Genomic DNA, 22,869 nt, shown 5'->3' with positions numbered 1-22,869 from the left:
AATATTATGTAAAATTTTATTAAGTTTCTTCAAATTTTTTAATTTTCTGATGTGATGTAAAAATTAAAAAAATCTTATATAAAATTTTGCAAAACATTAAATAATTCCACAAAACTGTATGAAATTCAATCGATTGAAAAATTGCAATACTAAACTTTACAATCTTAATATTAAAGAAGTTCAAACTGTCGTTACATTTTCTTTGTCATCCTCAATGATATTTTCGGTGTATCATTTAAAAAAATAAAGTTAATTTTTTTATGCTCACGCCAATGTTTTAATCTAAAACGTCTGAAATCTATTGTTGAGTTTATCGATTACTTTGGCCCCAAAAATGTTTGACATTTAGTTGTTATTTTTACACATTTACACATTTTTAAAAATTCATTCTATGGTTGTTTTATTTTAATAAATAGATGATAGAAAACTATGACTTGGAAATTACATCAGTATTGCGTAAAATACTGACTTGTCACTGATGTAATAATATGATTCAATAGTGACATCCATATTACGTATAACCGTGATTTTGCTACTGACATAAATGTATGATTAAAAAATTACGTCATTATGATGTACAATAATCTCTTTATTACTACGCAACAATGTAATGTAGATTTTTTGTCAAGCGTACGTAATTCATAAGTCATAACTGTGACGTCATACAAGAGTCATGCTTACATCAATATGATGTCAAGTTTTTACATTATATTAAAGTCATACAGAACGTCACATTGACATCAAATTTGCCTGAGATGTCGTGACATTTCTATAACGTACGTATGATGTCAAAACAAGGTCATGTGTTCACTAGGTCAGATGATAATTAAACATTGTTTAATAATTTTTTAATCGGGGAAAATTGTCATTTATTTTTCATACTGCTGTGATATTATAAAAAATATTCATGTCTCGTAAGTTATTATGCTATTTAGTTACAACATTACACTGTAAAAAATCACTGGAGTAAGTCCAAGCGGTGTAGGTGTTAAAATCGGCGGTGTTAAATTTTAACACCGAAAGCGGTATGAAAATAACGCCGCCGCCGGCATAAATATTCTGTACCGGTGTTAAAATAACGCCGCCGCCGGTGTAGATATTCTAAATCGATGTTAAAATATTTTACTTTGTGAATATTTTTACTTACTCGATCACAATACTTGTTAATAAATGATATTTTTTATTAATTTTTATAAAGCATTGACATTTTTTGTGTTTTATAATTTTTTAAGTTTTTTAAGTACCGCTTTTACACCGGTATTACCCTGCTTTTACACCGATATTACTCCGCTTTTACAGCGGTTACCCTGCTTTTAGACCGGTTCAACACCGGTATTTTAACACCGCTGCATTACGCCTCCTAGACCCGTGTAATTTCATTTTAACACCGCTCTTTTTACAGTGTAAATATTTTCATTTTTAAGAGACGATTACATAACCTCATAACTGTTTTGTTGAAAATGTAATCTTATGCCGGTATGAATAGTCCTCCGGCTGAAAAGGAGGATTTTCACAACGGTTTCTGACGTATTTAGGGCCAGGGGTCATGAAAATTTAGTCTATTTTGTTCAAAACGGATCCAAACAATTGTTATGAAATAGAAAATTTCCAAAAACTATAGAAAAAAATAACTCAAGAATTGTTTTTTTCGTGAAATTTCGTAGAAAAAAAGCCCAAAGTTTGATTCTTTTGAAATTTTTTGAAAAAATTTTTTTTTTTTACCTCACATTCACTGACAGTAACCCAGAAAATGTAAGAAAATCCGAAAAAAATCACTTTTTCATTTTGATGATGATTACACCATTAAAGGGACTAAACTTGTTCTTTTAACTATTTTTCGCGAAACTTTGATTAATTAATTCGGACATACAGTTCAATGGGTCGATTTAAAAACTTACAGAGCTTTTGGTGGTACATTCTGCTGCAAAAACACCTGACAACATTACCCTTTCCATCAATATTTGTAAAGTAGCAGTTGATTGACTAAAAAACTATAAAAAGTCATTTTTTGTATGTTTTTCAAATTGATATTGGAGGATGAAAAAAAAAGTTTTTTTTTTTTTTAATCGAAAATGAGGCTCTTGGGCAATTTAATCAAGTTTTCAAAGCTGCCCTTAACATTATGGTACAACCATAACTTGCAGCGATATTAATTATCAAAGACAAAAGGATCCTTTTTTATTTAAAGACTGATATCACAGCAACAAATTATCGTACAGAGAAAGCAATAAAAGCAAATTGTAGATTAATAAATTTCTTAACCGGGATTATACATTAGATTTCTCGAAAAAAATTTACCTAGGCCCGTAGACCTAAAAAACAAGACTAAAAAATTTAGAAAATTTTTGTCTCGAGCTATTTCTTATAATTACGCAATGACCGTGACTCAAAAGAACTTTTTGCTAGAAGATCTTAAAATTAAGGATTTCAAGCCTCAAATTACTTTTCTTAATTTTTTGACAGGACCATTTTTCACGAATGCAGCCTTTCAAAAATCACTAAAAAATATCTAAAAATTTTTTTTCTTTTAATTTTTTTGGATAAGTGTATTTGAGATAGAAAAAAAAACGATTATATCTTTTTTGTGTTATTTTATTCTGAACATTTTTTTAAATAAACTTCCCCATCAAATCTACGGTTCGAGAGTTATATCGATTTAAACTATTAAATTGTTGTTAATAACAATTGTTTGCACCACTTTTGAACAAAATGCATTAGATGTTCGTGATCCCCGGCCCTAAATACGACAGAAACCATGGTTCTCAATGCATTGAGAAAATCCTTGGCCAACAAAATGTATATGGACCTTCCTCTTCAGCCGGAAGACTATCGTATATACGTAAAATACTATAACATAGAATGTGCGCATGCGGATAGAGGTTTAAAGAGAGTAAAGCATATGCTAACCAGATTTAAGTACATTCGTTGCAAGACCATCTAATTGAAAAAGTGTTATTTTATTATCATCAATTTTACATAAATAATCAAGTGAAAGTGATTTTTGTATCGACTCCACTTAACAATAAATTTTTTTTTAGGTAAGTCGAAAATAATACAAATCTATGACTATACATAAACTTGCAATAAAAAAATTACTGATAATTCCTGAGCAGTATTAAAACTTTGAGTGCACGTTACAGTCGGTGAAAAAATTTGATTATAAAATGTATAACAGTGAATCTTAGAAGGACTTGTAATGTTCAAGTCTTAGTGTATTTAAAATATTTAGATATTTCTGAAATTCGTTGATATCTTTAAAAATGAATTTTCGATGATAATTATTTTATTGTTTATTTATTATTGAAATTTACTGTAAATTTTAATAGTTTTATGATTGTCAACCATCAATTTATTGAAAATAAACGTTTTGATTGAAAGTAAATGAGATTCCTAGTTAATATTGATTAAAACTTAATTAAATAGAATAAATCACTTACATACTTAAAGTATATGATTTATTCAATTAAATACTTTAAAGCTTATTAATTTTTGAGATGTTTCTAATATCTATTTATTATCAATAAAATATCTTTAATTTTAACAAAATTTCATTGAAGAGCCTTAACTCTATTAATATATTTATTATAAAGAAATCATTTTACCAGTGTAAGAAAGTATTTTCTTTTCGAAAGGTGATTACGAATAAACAGATATAATTATTAGATTACTAATTTAAATACGTCATTTGCAATTATAAATCGGAACACGCAGAGAAATTTTTAATAAAAATTACCCAAAAAGTACTGTGAGAATAAGTGGTAAATATCTAAATTTTTCACATGTACATTGTAAAATATACTGTTCGATAGCATGTAAATGAAGTGCAATTTCTACTAAGAACATAATAAAAATGTCGTTAATGGCTAGATATCCTTTCAGTACCAAACTTTAGGAGTAATTTTTACTCGAAAATTCTTTGCGTGAAGATACATCAAGCTTAAATATATTCTATAATAAAATTGTTTCGCTAATACGATTTGAATCATCATTTTTATTTATTTTTTCGTCTATAAATGTGTGCATTCTTTGATAAGTTTTTATTTCACCTGATTCTATCATTTCAATTTAAATTATGCAATACTTTGATATTTATTTCAGAAATTATTGAGCGTATTTTTATCTTTGAAGTAGTTACTTGACTTTTTTTATTAGATAATGAGTGGTTTAACACAACGGCAATGGTCTCCAACAAAGAGACGAGGACCGATCAGCGCCGAATTCCGGAGTCCAGGACCTGCATGTGTTTCTCTACCATCACTTATAGGTTGTTCACTAAAATAATTAATATTAAAATTAAAACATAAAATAAGGGTTCATTTATTGAATTAAATAAACACTAAATTTCAGGTAAAACTGTTCCTGATTCTAAACGAGGTCGAGCTCCAGCATTTTCATTTGGTAGTCGGTAATTGATACTTTAATTATACTACAAATTAAATCATTAGTTTAAGTTTTTCAACTACTATTTTTTTCAGACATTCACTAAAAAATGAAAGTCCAGGACCTGGGCCAGGCCAATATAATGTGTCAGGATTAAGTGTCAAAGGTATATTACTACAATTTTTCATTCTGAAAAATATTTATAATGAAATAAAAATACAATTTAAATATACTTAAGCTCAAGTATACACGAGATAAAGAACGCAACTATTCAGACATACAAGTCGTTCCATTCATATATTTTTTGACGTTGGAATCCGAACGTATTGATCAAACCAACAAAAACATTGACATCACTATGCATGTTTTAATTAGGGAACAAGCATACACAGTTGAAGAATTTTTATTAACTTTAATATAAACCATATATTTCACAGGGTCTATTTAAGGTTTCGTGTCAATTTTACACGGTATACATATGTTAATTAATAACATAAGTTTTGGGGCAAATATTTAACACATACTAAGCGAAAAAAAACTTTTTAAGTATATGTTTGCGTGTATATTATAGTACCAAGTAAATATTGATGTAATCATAGTGAAAATATACTACAACCAAGTATATTTTTTTGAACCAATTATCAAAAATGGGATAATCGAGAAAATACTACCTACACGGAAAGAAAATTCTAGCAAAATTTACGATGTTAAAATCGTCATCGTGGACTAGATTTTTATTAGCGTCAATTTTAAAATATCTTACTTCAAAATTTACTATTTGGGTTATATTTTTCACTATTTAACATCGTAATTTCAATAAAGACTTTTAGGATTAAAAATTACTTCAAAAATTACAATTTAACATCGTAAAAAAAAAGAAATAAAAATTATAATTCAAAACTATATTTATTCCTATATTTATTTTTCTATGTACTTTTGAATAAAATAAGTATTACAGTGCTGTCTCTGCTATAATACGATGTAAGCTATAAAAATTACGATGTTGTATCGTAATTTTTAAATATTAACTGCGTCTGCCGCAAGAGGCGCTCTTATGACTTATGAATGTTTATTCAAATCGTTTATATGGACCTTAAAAACTATCTAAAGTGGGATCTAAAGTAGGCTCTTCTCTGGCCGAGTGGTCCAAGGCGTTGGATACTTCGCACTCTAAAGGGCTTGGGTTCGAATCCGACGTCCGAACGATTATTATTTTATTCTTTTATTTTAAATTTTACGATATTCACATTGTAGTTTATATTAAAGAGCTTAAGACTTCGTATTATTTGTCTAAAGTATTATTTCTTAAATGAAATTCCAATGCTACATCGTAAAAATGATGATTTTGAAAGTCTAGTCCACCACTACCATAATCGATAGGACAAATTATGATATTACTATCGTAAATTAAATTAGATTTTTTTTCCGTGTAGTTGGAATATGCCTTAATTATGATTAAAGAAATATTTGTCGGAATCTAAAATGTAGTTTTATCATAAATACCTTCAATTCTTTTGTTATCAGACTTGCCACTTGCAGTTGAGCTGTAATTCTGATCCTCGTGCCCTCAAAGTTTCATAAGAAAGGTGAAATCATACTTCCAAAGTGACTTAAAAACTATGATTTCACTTTTTATAGCCTTAAATACAAATTAAGAATATATTTTGTGGGAGTTATAAGTTTTTAAGTTTTGTCAATCGATTGAATTTTCCTAAGTCCCAAATTTTTTATATTTATGTTTATTTCATCCTGACAACTTTGGAATCTTAATTAAATAAATAATTATTACACCCAATCGATATTTGAATATTTTCTAAATAATAACTGTTTTTAATTAATAGTTAAAGAGTTTTTCCCAAGTAAGAAAAAACCCTGATTAGAAAATACGATTAATGACGATTAAAAATGTTTTAATGGTTTTGAATCGTCAATTGATGATTAAAGATTATTAAAAACGATTGAAATTTTTAGTTGTTTTTAATCCTTATGCGGGACCAAAAATTGTAATATTATTTTACGATTAAAGACGATTAATGATGATTAAATTTTTAATTGTTATTAATCATCACAAATCGTATTTTCTAATCAGGGGAAGAAAAAAGTATATTATGATCTAAATAAACTATTGACTATACTCTTATAAACCTAGAAAAATTATGTTAAGATTAATATTATAAATATAAATTGACTTTTGAGAAAAATAATTAAATTAACTCATCAAATTTATTTTTTCAATTTCATAAATTCTGATAATGTAAGATAAATAGATATCTAAAACGATGACTTAGTTAATATATTTAGTAGTTATTATTAATATATTAAACATATATGTTTGAATACAAATAATTTTGTGAACTTCTTTAGTAGTAACTGGCATAGCCATAAACAAAAGATTATAAAATTTCATTGAAATACAAATTGATGTTAGAAATCATATCAGAAACGAAATAAAGTTTTCGAAATTCCTATATTCATATAAATAGGATATTGTCATATTGCATGATCATTACGCACTCGAAACGCATAATTAAATTCAGAACTATGATAAATTGCTCGGAAGCTACCCCTAACATAAGTATGCATTTAAAGTATTTTCGATAAAATGACCTACAGTTTGAAAATTCTAAGTGTATCTTATCTAAGATACCAGGAAATCAATAGCGTGAACTTTTTTCATGAAATCGACTCCTATGAAGTTTGCGGGAGCGTAGGAACTGCAAGTTTTCAGGTTTTTTAGTCAAAAGACCTACAGAATTAAACTTACAAATGAATATCATCTACGAAAAAAGGAATCCAGTTGCGTAATTATTTTTTAGGAGATCCACTCTTTCAGCGGTTTATGAGAGCGTCAAAAATGTAACTATGTCTGATTTTTGTACAAAAGACCTACAAATTTCAAATTTCAAATAAAATTAGGGTATATATTTACAAGTGGGGTCCACATGTATATTAATAAGCAAAAATCGAAATTTAGACAAATGACTTTACAATCAATTTCAACCGCAAGCATTTGTCGGTGAATTCAAGATACTCTTGCACCATTGGGTGTTTTTTTGAGCCCAACAAGCTATGAGTGTATATCCAGAGTATAAATTATGCTCATTTTCGAAATTAACTTTGAGATTTTTCAGTTCTGTGCTACATTGTACTAATTGACATAATTTTCTTATTATTTTATGCACTGAATCTTAAGTCAACGACCAAAACTTAAGGGGACCCGGTGGTCTAGAGGCTGAAAATTTCATGATTTAAAAAAATTTTTTTTTTTATATGTTTATAAATATCAAACCTTTTGAAATTTTGAGCGATTATTTTATTGTTATTATTATATGAGAAAATGCTTATAGCTAAGAAAAAAAATTATTTTTAGTATTTAAAAGATGGCGTTGAAGCCAGTTCCTTTAAAAAAAGGAGCCCGGGCGGCGTAAAACAATTTAGCTCTTCTATGGGTCTGAAACAAAAAATTCAATGGATTTTTAATCAGTATAAATATACCTATCGCTGGTACCAGAATGAAAAAAAAAAAAATTTTTTTGAAAAAGTGGCACTTTGTTGCAATTTTTAGTCAAAAAATTGCCTTTTTTTCGTAACATTTTGCATGTTAAAAAATAGAAATATTCAACGCAAAAATTTTATTCTAGTTCCAGCTATAGCTGTTGGTGTATTAAATAACATATTTAAATTTGAAAGCAATCGACCCGATAGTTTTTTTTTTTTTTTTCAACAACGTCAGGCAGAAAAAAGTAGTTTCGAGATAAACGCGTTTAAAGTTTTAGTTGAAGAAATTCTGAAGAAAACTAGATTTGAACATATACTTACGATTAATCAGCTATTTCAGCACCATATTTTTTTCTTGTGCACTTCTTCGGTTTTTCTTGTTTTTCATTATATGTTGACTTGTTTATCATTATTATAACTTAGGTATAGAAACCGATGCAGATGTTGTCCGCCGCACAATAGAATAAAAATTACTTACTCGGCCGGCCTGCTAAATATCTTTTAGAACATGAAATACTGGAAATATCATCACCATATTTTCACAGTATATTTTTGAAATACTATACTTTCGAAATGTGCAAAAAAAAAAATTGATTTTTCAAACGTTCTGGACCACCGGATCCCCTTAATGTAAAGTCGTCCCAAAAAAAGTTTGGGATTTTGCCCCACCACAATTATCCCACCTTTACCACAATGTTTGTGTTTGCGGACGCATAAGTCGAAATATTATAGTAAAGGTGGAACAATTGTGGTAGGGTGAAATCCTAAACTTTCATCGGGAAGACTGTATATGCCTGTGTGCCATAATTTCTGTAGTTTCATACTAAGTACGTTAATTGACTTGTCATTAAGGCTATATTAACGCACTCTCGCCTTAAACTACATCTCTTATTAGTACGCGCTGGCGTAAAACTGTGTTGTGAGCTTTAGTCAGACACTATACTAGCAAGAGAAGGCGAATACCGTTCAACTACTTGCAACGAAATGTCAGGTGACCTGTTGTACACCTTAAAAGTATTGAAATAACACAAATATACCGATTTTCACTATACAAGAGTTCAAAAAATTTTGTAACTCTTAGTTAGGCCCATAGACCTCCACCGTCCATCTTACAGTATTATATAAAAATGCAATTATATATTAGAAAAAACTTATATTTGAAAATTTGCATGATTTTATTTTTACTAGGCACATTGAACTCATGTCTGGTTTATGTGTATGGGCATCTGGGTGAAACTAATGACTCCACCGTCCATCTTACGGCTTGAAATGAATTAATATTTATAGAAAATTTACTCACTTCAAGCACTTTAGTTATAAGGTCCGGATAGATATCTAGTGTTAGAGACATAAACACATACAGAAAATTTAATCAGCCGTATAGCAGCTCTATTTAGGAAATTTCATAGAATTCGATAGATTCTTATGAATTCCTATAGAGGTTTTATAAGAACGAATGATATTTATGAGAAGTGCTATAGTTAAGTATAGGGCCTTATACATACAACTATAAGAATCTATCGAATTTTGTAAGCCGGGAGAACACGTGGAAAAAGTTGAATTATAGATCTTTGAGGTGTAAGCACTTAGAATCCTGAAAAATTTGGTGGTCCCTGATTCTACTCAAATACCTATATTAGTTACAACACGAAAAAATCACCGGTCTAAATTTTTTTTCGACGAATCGAATTTTATGTGGCTTTTTGAGAGTAAAAATTAAAAATTTTGGTATTTTAACCAAAAGACGTACAATATTTAACTTTTAAATTAATATTAGCTACGTCACAAGGAAACCAATGTAAAGAATTATTTATTGAAAATTTACTTTTAAATCAATGGTGTATTTTTATTAGGTAAATTTTTTTAAAAAACTAACTATTGTATTTGTCCTCATGGTCGATTTTTCAAGGAATTTCATCATAAACAATCATAACTAATTGTGCAGAGTTCAAAAATATCATTCGTTAAAAAATTTATGTATCATATATATATATATATATATATATATATATATATATATATATATATATATATATATATGAGGGTGCTTTGTTTCCGGCGAAAGTATTTTTTTTGTCGCTCATCAAGCAAAATATTATTTTTTATACTAAAACTAAAATTCCTGCCAAGTTTAAGCTCTTAATTCCAATCCTAAGTACTTTCCATTTGATTTCAAAGATTTCCCATTTAAAATACACGTAAATTAAATTACTTTTTTTTTTAACTTTCTAATACTCAGCTGCGTTTTATGACGTCGACACGGTTTTGGTCGCAAATTATAGGGCATTTGGTGTTCTTCAAAAATGCCCATAGTAACTTAGCTGTAATTCCAGCTGTTTTACTGATGTCCGCTGAGGAAGTCATTTTTCGTATCAAATTGACCTTTATTGGCTTGCAGAACGTAAACCAATGAATGTAAACCAAAAATGTAAATAGAAATTTCATAGGAAATTTTATTCCCATCAAAAAAAAGCCCTATGACTCTGTGAAATGAGCGAATAAACTAATTGGATCTGGTTTAGGCGAGGTTAGTTAAACAATTAAAAATTACACAGATTTTATCACAAAATAAATTATAGATTTATTTACACTTATTTACACTTAAAAATTATGAGAATTATAGTTAATAGCAAAAGCGACTAGATAAATTATACGCGATAGCGAATGCAAACTCAGAGATATAATTCACATATAAAATTGACACGTGGTCAATAGCGGTTAAGTCAATAATAATTAATTAACAATTAATTATTGTCACAAGAACAATTTATTTATTCTCAATAAATAGCAGCCTTGATGTACTGTCTAAATATCGAGGATAATTTAGCGTAGCGATTTAGTTATAATTTTACACAAATTATTTACTGAAACGGTTCAAGCACGAGGTTGCAAGTAGCAAAAACACGTTGTAGAATGAATAATGGTAGCGTCGTTGAATCGTCGAGAAGCTTGGTCTCGACGTGGCAGCCTTGCTGCATATAACGAATTTTCCTATTGGCTTAAAAGTGCGCCAACAGGTATCAGTTGATAGCGAGCTCTCTCATAGGCTGACCAATATAAAACGAATTTTGTGATTGGTCAGCTTGTAGCGGGTTCTCAGGACGTCTTGACACGATCCTGAGTTAGAAATTGTATGTGCCGGGCCCAAATAGCGAGTGACCCGGCACTATTCTGACCTTCAGTCAGTAGCGAGTTCGGCAACTCTCGAACCGAGCGGAAATGCACGAAGCTTGATTCAAATTAATCAAGCTCGTGACTGAACAGACTCAAGTCGCTAAAGTTCATAGTTTCCGAGTTATAGGAGTTTTAATAATTTAAAAAATATAATATTAAAAAAAATGACAATTGCTATCTTATTATGGGCATTTTTGAAGAACACCAAATGCCCTATGATTTGCAACCAAAACCGTGTTGACGTCATAAAACGCAGCTGAGTATTAGAAAGTTAAAAAAAAAGTAATTTAATTTACGTGTATTTTAAATGGGAAATCTTTGAAATCAAATGGAAAGTACTTAGGATTGGAATTAAGAGCTTAAACTTGGCAGGAATTTTAGTTTTAGTATAAAAAATAATATTTTGCTTGATGAGCGACAAAAAAAATACTTTCGCCGGAAACAAAGCACCCTAATAAATAAATAAATAAATATATATATATATATATTGTAACATGATGGAAAATTCGACATCGACTCGTGGTTTGAATTTATTTCAAATAAGAAATAGTTACCGGATGAGCAAATTTTAGTGACATCTAGAATCGAAAATTTCGACTTCGACCGACTAATTGATCCAACCCATGGATCGTGATGGGAGATCCGGACTAGACGCCGTACTGAACGGTCACGTTTTACGATTCGAGAAATTCAACCCGACCAAACGAACAATTTTGATTACGACTCTTGAACAACGTGAATTTTGTTCTATAAGAACAATCCGAGTGATTAACGAACAATTCATTGCGATAAGTAAATTTTTTTTAACAAATAACCGCCGTCGTGAACAAGCGAATAAGCCGAAGCCTCGGCACGAGAACTGATCAAGTGTACGACCGATTGATTTGGTTTTATGAACAAGTGCAACGTGATTTGTGGAAATAATAATTAAATTAATGATTGATTGTACGTACTAACTGTATGATAGTGAAATTTCACGCGTTACCGAAATAAAATATTATTTTATATTTTATTTTATTCCAATCGAGCAATTCCGAGAATTACGGATTATCTCCTTCTCATTCGTTGCGGCAGCCGAGTTTTGCCATGTAAAATACTCTGACGTCACCGGTCGAGTATTTCGTTAAGAACTACGTGGAGTGTGTTGATGAAATAAACGGCGAGTTTTTTTTTCTTTCGACAACTGACTGTTATTTTTTTTTTGAGCAAAACTGACTGTTTCCGATCAACTACGTTTTGTTGTACTTTGGTTTATATCGAGTCAAGCCGACAACGGCATTTATTATGTTTGTGTAACCGACAATTTGTGTGAAACCGATCAGTTATTTTGTCTATTGAATATACGACTAATTTGTTTAATTCTGATCACTTATTTTATCGTAATTTTAACTGCCTGACCTTTCCCCGATCCGCCACCCTGAGCCGATATTTTACTAATTATTTATTTGGTGATTATAAAATCACCTGGCACCCAACTTGAAAGATTCTGACCAAGGTTGTCAAATAGTAAGTGTACTCGGACTTCACTCCGGTAGATCCCCGGTGGTGAAAAACCCGTTACAATATATATATATATATATATATATATATATATATATATATATATATATGTATATAAATATATATATATGCATGGGATAGAACCGACTTTTGAGGACACGATTGCGTCTACAATTTTTCTCCGATCTTAATGAAATTTTCTACACTCATTCTATGTGTAATTACCACGGTTAAGTTCGAAGATAGGCTGAATGGGTCCATTAGTTTAGAAGTTATGGCTGTTTGAAATTTTAACGATTTTTCGAAAAAATCAGTTTTTAATCACTTTTAGGTTCTGTAAAATGAGCGAATAAATCAGTTGGATCTGATTTAGGCGAGGTGAATTAAACAATTAAAAATTTGTCACGTAACGATTCAAATTACTTAATTTTTATTTAGTTATAAGTTGAATATTTTAATTATATATTTGAATTTGAGTCGTTGCGCGGGCATTCTGCCATTTCGCCGATGGAGACAGCGGTCCGTGCACGGCGCTAGCGCATGCGCGCTGAGTATGAGTGAGCACATGTGTGAATAGATTTTAATTTATGATTTAAAGATGCAAATAATTGATTTTTGTAAAATTTAAGTTCAACTCAGTATTTAATATCGTTTATTATTATTTATTATAATTATTATTATCACGCGTGGGCGACCTCATACGCTATATGGAGAGATTTCGCGTCTCCGTCGCGAAAATTTAGTAGGTATACGTTATAAATTACACAGATTTTATTAATAAATAAATTATAGATTTATTTACACTTATTTACACTTTAAAATTATGAGAACTTATACTTAAGAGTGAATGCGACTAGAAAATAATACGCGATAGCGAATGCAAACTCAAAGATATAATTCACGTATAAATTGACGCGTGGTCAGTAGCGGTTAACTCACGGAAATTAATCTTACTATTAATCTCTAGCAAAAGAACAATTTATATATTCTCAATAAATAGCAGCCTTGATATACTGACTAAATATTGAGGATAATTCAGCGTAGCGGTTTAGTTTTATATCACAAAAGAATTAATTACTGAAGCGGTTTCAAGCACGAGGTTGCAAGTAGCGAAGCACGTTGTAGAATCATCAATAGATGGTAGCGTCGTTGAGTCGTCGAGGAGCTTGGTGTCGACGTGGCAGCCTTGCTGCATATAACGAATTTTCCCATTGGCTTAAAAGCGCGCTAACGGGAAGTAATTGATAGCGAAGCCTCTTATTGGCTGGCCAATATATAACGAATAACGTGATTGGCCGGCTTGTAGTGGGTTCTCAAGGCGTCTTGACACGGTCCTGAGTTAGAAATTGTATGTGCCGGGCCCAAATAGTGACCTGGCACTATTCTGACCTTTAGTCAGTAGCGAGCTCGGCAACTCCCGAACCGAGCGGAAATGCACGAAGCTTGATTCAAACTAGTCAAGCTCGTGACTGAACAGGTCCATATAACTATAAAACTAAAACTCATAGATAATTTCTGTGAAAATTATTATAAAGCTTGACTAATAAGCTTTAGTTTATGGCCTCAAACTTTATATTTTGACCACTTCTTCCAATAATTTGATAGTTTTGAAAATTTGAATGAAATCAAAAAATGTCGAAAATATGGTTTTCATTTCACATAACTTATGCTTGTCCCATTATAATCCAGTTTCCTCAGTTGTAATTAATTGTGCACAAAATAACCTGTAAATTCTAATGCTATTTTATATTTCGAAAGTATTATTTTATTACTTATCGTGCATCAAATGTACCTCTACTCCCTATGATTATCAATGGTCTTGTCATTACGATAGCACCCATAGTTCTTATCGGATTTTAATCAAATTTTTCACACTTATTCTATAGATGATTACCTTGATCATGTTCGAAGATTGGCTAAATCATTCGAATAGTTTTTAAATTACAGCTGTTTTAATTTCTTGTGATTTTTCATAAAAATCAGTTTTTAATCACTTCTAAAGCTTATATAACTTCAAAGCTAATATTCATAGACAATTTCCGTAATAACCCTGCTTAAAAAATCTCATAAGATCCGATAGCTTCTTATAAATTCTCATAGGAATTTTATGAGAATCAATGTGTTCTATGGGAAGTGGTCCCTCTTCTCATAGAACTCACTGAATTTTATGAAATTGTATAGGAGGTATTTAAAAAAATTATTTTCTCATAGATTTTGATAAGGGATTCTTTATAATAATCTATCGGAAAATACAAATGTTTATATAAAATGAGTTTTTATAAGGTTGGATGGGATAAAATATTCACGGGATTTATAGGGATCTATAAGAAAATAATATAATTTACAAAATTTCTATTCAGTTGAGAATGTATGAGGAAATGATTTAGTCACTAACAAATGGAATCTATGAGAAAATAAATTAGCAAAATTTTTGTTTCAATGAGAACGTATGAGGAAATCATTCCGTCAGTAATGATGGGATTCTATGAGAAAATAATAAAATTGACAAAATTTCTATTTGGATGAGAATGCATAAGGAAATAATCTTGTCACTTACAACTGGAATCTATGAGAAATTAATAAAATTAGCAAATTTTTATTTTAATGAGAATATATGAGGAAATGATCCTGTCACTAATAATTAGATCCTATGAGAATATAATAAAATTTATAAACTTCCCGTTTGGATGAGAACGTATCCAAAAATATTTTTATCAGTCACAATTGGATTCTAAAAGAAAATAATAAAATTTACAAAATTTCTGTTTTAATAAGAACGCATGAGAAAATGATCCTGTCATTAATAATTGAATTTTATGAGAATATAATAAAATTCATCATATTCCTGTTTGTATGTTCAATGACTTGTTGTCTCATGTAAGTTACGGTATTTACGCATATAAACACATTAGTCTAGTCAACAAGTGCCTTTTTGACGAAAATCTGTCCAAGACCATCGAAAATTATGATTGAGGTCTGATTTGATTTGAAATAGCATCTATAAAAAAAAATTAAAGTGGAAATTTGGGCCTGGCAAAAATTGTAACTCATTAACAGTTTAGTAAAAAAAAAAAAAAAAGTGGTTTGGTTTTTTACAAATAGTTCGACAACTATTTACGATATCCAAAATCTGTAAAAAGATCCTCAAAGAGCAGGAAATTTCCAAAAAAAGTCCTGTTTCCCCGAACTGTACCGACAATATTTATAATTTTAATTTAGCGGTGAAAATGGGACTAAAAACGGGTAGCAGTGCATGCACGCGCGTCAATAGAATCAATAGCATATTCGAAAAATATTATTTTAACTGATTAAATATAAATATTAAGAAATAAAAAAAATTTGATTTTTTCTAAACACATGGATTAATAATAATCCACCGAAAAAAAAATTTTACCTGAATTTTTCAATTAACTATGCTTTTGTTATTTAGTTCATTTTTACTCGTTCAAAATTTATATAAAAACCCTGATTATTTCTAAACTAAGAATCCAGGATTTTTTTCACTTCGTAGAGCTGTTCTTGAAATGGTTTAGAAAAAATCGCCTTTGGAAAAATTAAAAAATTTCGATTTTTTACTTTTTTATTTACGATCTAAGGAATTGAAAAATTAAAAATGTAAATAAAGCAATCAAGGAATTTGATTTTTTTGATTATTTTGTTTTTTTATTGCTAAAAGCTACTTAACAATAATTTAAAAAAAATTGTTGCTTACATCGTTTAAATAATTATTATAAACAAATGCATTGTTAATAAAATTAAAAAAAATTTTTTTTGTTTTGGGAATAAGATGCTTGATGAAAATAATGATTTTTAAGAAAAAAAAATCGTCTCTTAAAAAAAATTTTTTATTGCTAAAAAGCGCATTTGCTAATTAACAATTTTTTTTTGTTGCGTATGTTATGTCCAAACTAGTAGCTTGTACTGTGATATTGGACAAGTTATTATAATTTTTATTTTCGGCCCTAGTCTTTCGACCAATAGACCGGGATCAGAGTAATTATCTGGAAGGGTTTTCGAAATAAAAAAAAAATGTTGTAAATATGAATTCAACTTATAACGATCTCTTCTATTTCGCGCGTCCCACGGCGGAGTGTAGTTGGCGCTCAATAGCCGTTATGGCTCTCCGTTGATCGAAAACTGAAAATAAAATAAACCCAGAACCAAATATCCCACCTGGAGATGTCCTGAATCTCCCTGGACTGGCTGCTCCGCTCAGGCTGGGTTAGAAATCCTAATTGGGCGCCAGTTCGTGTGCCCCACGAACAAAAAAATCAACTCAAAATAACACAACGGAGAAAATGAAAATGAAAATAAAATAAAATGACAGGATAGCGATTTCAGATTTAGGAAAAAGGATAGCAAGAAAGATAGCAATAATTAAAATAATAAAATTAAATAAATACCGGGTTGATGACCACTTGCTTTAGTTATCCATTAATTAATTAAATAATCAGTCAATGTATAGCGCATACTCACATAAATAATGTTCGCAAAATAATAAAGCACTTACAACAGAAAATAATAAAGATAGTATGCGCATATAAACTAAATTCAAATAATAATACTATTGCCTACACAATAAATGTGTTGAACAAAATATATATATCGGTGAATAAATAATAATTCACTCGCACATGACCAACAATAATAAAATAATTATTAACGCAAATAATAAAATAATTGTTTGATAACTCAAATCAAAAAAATTAAATAAATATACTAATGATTCAGAGTAACAATAAGCAATACCTCAAATTAATAGTAATTAATACGCAAATTAATTAATACCCTTTAACCAATATTCGAATAAATAGTAATCAATAATTCACTTTCAGAATAAACATTACGTTAAATACTAATTATTTTCAAGCAATATTCCGCTGAGTAATAATTAATAATTAAAATCAAATCAATGATGAGTTATAAATAGTACTCAGATACTAACAATTTATAACTCAAATTATTAGTACTCGAGTCTCAATTCAGATTAGTAATATTTCATAACTTAAATCACGAATATTTCATAAATAATACATAAATAAATAATAATTTATAATTCAACTTATTAATAATTCATAAGCCAACTCAATAATAATTCATAAAACAATACTCAGATAAATAATAATTCGTACCCCAAATTATTAAACTCGGTGCTGGGTAATGTAGATATATACATATATATATATATCAAGCTATCGAGACTCAGGCGCATATGATGATAATCACGTGGCGTAAAATAATAATAATAGCAAAAATATTTCTTCACAATAAGTATTCGCTGTTTGAATAATAATAAATAATCGTGATTAAACTCTTATCATCCCCTGGGCTCGATTATTACTAATTTTATTCGTATGCTTGTAATCACAACTTAATAATACCCACAATAATACTTTATCAAATACGTGATATTCCCACGCTTGCAAATGGCCACCAACGCGGGAATGCAAAGCTTCACGCCAATGAATTTACCAAAGGTACTTACAGTCGTCGTTGTAGTACAATCGGCGAACAGTTGTCAATATCCAATGGGTTCAATATTAAGATATCGCTCTTCGATAGTAGCGTAAATCAAACTCAGTTTAATTGACAATGTGTATATATATATCAAAGCAAATCACTTAAACAAGATTTTAGAATGCAGCAGCACACCTTGCTCGTACAAAAGATTATCCACGTCTGACCATAGCAGCACGTGATTTTCATGCCAGCACCTCGACCGGCCATATTTTATATATGCATCTCAGTTTAACCCATCGGAGTAATATCTCTGTCGCATGTTGCTTACACATACTACCAACGCCGACGTACCCGATGTCAATTGTGTAGCCTTGCCAATTCCCGACGTCAAATGCCCAATTACTTTGTATATTACTAATTAACAAGAATTTAAATGGCTAAACCCATTAATAGTGTATGTAAAATAAGTATAAATTTCATTGATAATTTAATAAATTTGTTGCTGACAACTGTTGCGTCGCCGCGCATGCGCCGACCAACCACAATAATTACAAGCATATAAATAAAATGAATAATTACCTTCCAGCCTCATAAATTATACGTATAAACTCAACCTAATCAGTAATTTTTGCGGATTTCAGTGCAGTTTTCACCTAAACAATTAATTAAATACAAGCGATACAATAATAAAAATAAAATGTCAAATATAAACAAAATAATCATAAAATTATTAAGTGTAGAGACGTGTGAGCAGCGTGTGCTGCCATCTGTTGCTCACCGACCTGATGTGAGACTGCCACGACATTTAAATATCGTGACACCTCCCCACCAGGCCGGTCTTAGCCCTCTGCAAGACCTCTGGCCGAGACAACAGCAGTCTCTACATCCATTGGCGTGTTGATTAATGTATATCATCACTTACCTTCTCTTGCTACGTTGAGGTATAGGAACGGTAGTTGAATGAGTATAATGCAGGGTTATTGGGTGTGTGGCGTTTAATATTTATGAAAACCAAATACACAACAAACAATGATTAAGACTGTAATTGGCCGCCTACCGACACGATCAAAACAAACAATAAATGAATTCGAAGGGAAAAAGAAAATCCGTTGTGAACGCTCGTGGCCTACCCTCAATTTAGCCCATAGCACTGCATAACCTCTGGGTCCCAGGTGAACTTTGGGACTTCGGCCAATGCCTACAACTGCTCGTATCCCGTACGTCGGCATTTCGGACACCGCGTTATTCCATGAGGGGTGTATGGGGTGGGGTACACTCGTACGCTGCAACACACCATACACCGCTCTCTAACGGCCAACCTTGCGCGTCCATGGGGTCCATGGCAAACATCTGTGCCGTCGAAAAATGCCACGCATTCGTCGCAGAACGGTTTCAGCTCTGCCGGTGGCTGGTCGCACTCCCGTGCGGTGTGGGTCCATGAGTAGCATCTTGCGCAACCAATGGGGACTACTCGGGCTGCCCACTGGCGTTTCCAGTCCTCCACCTGGGTGAAAAACAGCCCTCCTACGACTGCCTTCCACTCGTCCGTCCAAGGTTGACGTTCGCGCTCCCTCTCCTCCCACAACTCAGCCCTCAGCCGCTTCCAACCGGCGTCTTTTTGCTCGGCCGTCAAAACCGGGGCCGCCACACCGTAATGCACCCAGTTCCTGGCACACATCAAGTCTGAAAGAAACATTTGATTCAGTTGGTTATCCTAACCCCACTAGAGCTATCCCAGCAAGCGATAGAAGTAAGCAGTAAACAATGGCGAAACCAGAGTATAGCATATAGTAAGCGAGAGACGGTAACACAAACAGAAGCTAGCTAGACATAAACGAACCATTGGAGAATCATCACGCGACCGCCACCAAATTTATGAACGTTAGAGCGATTGAACCTTCAACCGCTTGTGCCACATTCTCAGCCCGCTTGAACAGCTTCAGAAATTTTATATGACTACGACCTACTGGTTTACCCTCAAGAGTTTTCAATTCTACGATCACCGGTGTGACCACCGAATCAACCACCAATGGACCGACAAACCTTGGAGCCAACTTCCCAACCACTTGGTAGCTCTTCTTGGACAACACCTTGTTTGGCCGATACACATGGTCCCCGACTCTAAAAACCCCCACTCGGCGAGTTTTATTGTAATACTTGGCATATCGTTCAGAAGCCCGACGGATGTTCTGGTTGACCACATCTCTCAAATCCACCATTCGATCCATGCGCTCTATCCAGGCTGATCGATCCAAATCGGTATTGAGTTGAACTGCATCATTATTGTGCCCATAACATCTCATCGGACACGGATCTCGTCCAAAGTTGAGGAAAGCTGGACTCACTCCCAAGCTTTCATGATTGGCCGTGTTATAAGCGAATTGAAACTCGTGTATGTGTGTGTCCCACTCCCGATGGTCGTCTTCTAGATAGCTCATGATCATGGTCTTAATATTCCGATTTACGCGCTCCACTGGGTTGGCTTGAGCATGATACGGTGGCGTGGTTATATGTTGGATCCCACACTCCTCAATAACAGATTGCACGTCCTTATTGAGATACTCCCGGCCGTTATCGGTCCAGAACACCTTTGGAGTTCCCCACCGATTCAGGATCGCTTGCCTGAGACCATTAGCCACTGCTTTCCCATTAGCTGCCCGTACTGGGACACACTCGATCCAGCGTGTATACAAGTCTTCGAAAATTATCAGGTAAGCGAATCCTGATTTTGAACGAGTGAACGACATGGTATCTGCAGCCACCACTTCCCATGGTTCCATTGGCGTTCGAGTTTCCATCAGTCCCATGGGCTTTTGTTGGACCGGTTTAGCCTCAATGCAGGTTTCACACTCCGCTACGTACTGACGAACGTCTTTGGCCATGCCTGGCCAATAATACCGAGCTTTGATCCGCTCCATGGTCTTCCGGATTCCCAAATGGCCTGATTGAGGGTGGTCATGAGCCTGTTGCAATACCCACCATTTATCCGTAGGTGGTACTACCAGTTTCCAACTTCCTTCACCATCAGCAATCAAACTCTCCATTGGCGCCGACCCTTGTTTATACATTCGTCCATTTTCCAATCGATATCCCACTATCGAGTTTGGATCGGCTTCCAACCTTTGACACTTTTCAGCGTACCAATCATCCTCTGCATCACCTTCCAGGGCATCTAACTCGTCTATCGGGCTTTCATCTCCTTTCAATCGCCGAGATAACGCGTCTGGGGCCTCATTTTCCGACCCACGGCGATACTCAATGCGCATGTCATATTCAGACAATTCCAGGGCCCATCTGGCCAATTTTCCTGTGGTGTCCCGTGTATTCATCAACCACCGGAGACTGGAATGATCTGTCACCACCGTGAATGTGTAGCCCTCCAGGTATGGACGAAATTTCCTCACTGCCCACACCACAGCAAGGCACTCTTTTTCTGTGGTGTTGTAGTTGGCTTCCGCTGGAGTTAACGATTTGCTGGCACAGGCAATCAGTCGTTCTTTGTCCTCTTCCCGTTGGACCAGCACTGCACCCAATCCTGATTGACTGGCGTCGGTGTATAACACAAATGGTAAAGAATAGTCGGGCGTACTCAAAACTGGTGCCTCCACCAGGGCCTGTTTCAATGCCTGGAATGAAGCTTCCTCAACTTCAGTCCACTTCCACTGGGTATTCTTGCGTGTTAACCTGAATAGGGGTCCAGCTACGCAGGCAACATTTTTCAGGTGACGGTGATACCAATTTATCATTCCATTAAATCGTCGAACTTGTCTCACGGTCTTTGGTGTCGGATAGTTCACGATTGGCTCGATTTTCTCTTGATCTGGCCTCAATCCATCCTTATCCAGCAAGAAACCCAAAAATCGAGCTTGAGACTGGCAGAATTTACTTTTCTCAAAATTTAGAGTAAACCCTGCATCTCGTATCCACCTCAGGACTTCTGATAATACCTCTAGATGTTTTTCAAACGACGGTATGATGTCGTCCAGATACGCTGCAGCATATGGTTTTAGATCTGGAGTGATGATACGATCAATTCCCCACTGGAAGGTGGCAGGCGCATTACATAACCCCATTGGCATCCTCTTGTACTGGTAGAGGCCTCTACCAGGTACCCAGAACGCTGTATATGGCCGACATTGTTCAGTCAACAGAATCTGATAATACGCAGAATTCATATCGATTGTCGAGATGTAATGGCCTTCACCACAGCCATCCAATACTTCATGTATTGGGGGTGAACGATAGGTGTCCCGCTCGGTCACTGCATTTACATCTCTAAAATCCACGCACATTCTGTACTTCCCATTGGGCCGTTTTACCATCACCGGTTGACTCAGCCACTCGGACGACGCCGCTGGTTCAATTATGCCCTCAGTTACCATTTGATTCACAATTTCTTGCATGGCTTCCAACACCACTGGCGATCGCCGATAGACCCGTTGTTTAACCGGTTTATGTGCTTTCAGCCTGATGTCATTCTCAACCAAATGTGTCAGGCCCAATCCTAGTGCCATCAAACTCTTCTGATGTTCGATAAACTGTTGCAACCGTTTTGTTTCCTCACCAGTCAGCTCTTGCAGCGCACACAGTGATTTCCGAGCACCAACAGACGTTTCCCGACTCAACTCATGCCACTCGCCATCGCGTATCCGCCATAAGTTACGTTGCAGGTCCAATTGCATCTGGAAGTGGTCAATGAAATTCATACCAATTAGATTTAGCGACCCCAGTCGTGGTATATAGTGGATTGGAAATGTCACCTCTTCGACATTATCCAATTTAAATACTGGTCCAATCACACCTCCACTCTCATCGGTGGTATGATTGGCCATACCAAATCTGGTAGGAATTTCTTCC

The 22,869-nt window shown here is 33.2% G+C and overlaps 1 protein-coding gene across 2 annotated transcripts in view; it reads left to right on the top strand.

Annotated features, from left to right (window-relative positions):
• Positions 1-2,919: 2,919 nt before the first annotated feature.
• The window catches only part of LOC103576289 (outer dense fiber protein 3), a 182,662-nt gene continuing 162,712 nt past the window's right edge, over positions 2,920-22,869 (top strand). For both annotated transcript variants that reach the window (XM_053742102.1, XM_014440119.2), the window contains exons 1-4: positions 2,920-3,038; positions 4,153-4,264; positions 4,348-4,405; positions 4,476-4,546. In XM_053742102.1, coding sequence (XP_053598077.1) covers positions 4,156-4,264; positions 4,348-4,405; positions 4,476-4,546 — 238 coding nt within the window. In that variant the 5' untranslated portion in view covers positions 2,920-3,038; positions 4,153-4,155. The remainder of the gene's footprint in view (positions 3,039-4,152; positions 4,265-4,347; positions 4,406-4,475; positions 4,547-22,869) is intronic.

This window comes from Microplitis demolitor, chromosome 9 (genome assembly GCF_026212275.2).
Source record: "Microplitis demolitor isolate Queensland-Clemson2020A chromosome 9, iyMicDemo2.1a, whole genome shotgun sequence".
NCBI classification, from domain to species: domain Eukaryota; kingdom Metazoa; phylum Arthropoda; class Insecta; order Hymenoptera; family Braconidae; genus Microplitis; species Microplitis demolitor.
Note: the sequence above shows the minus strand (reverse complement) of the source record. Positions and strands in the feature narration are given on the sequence as shown.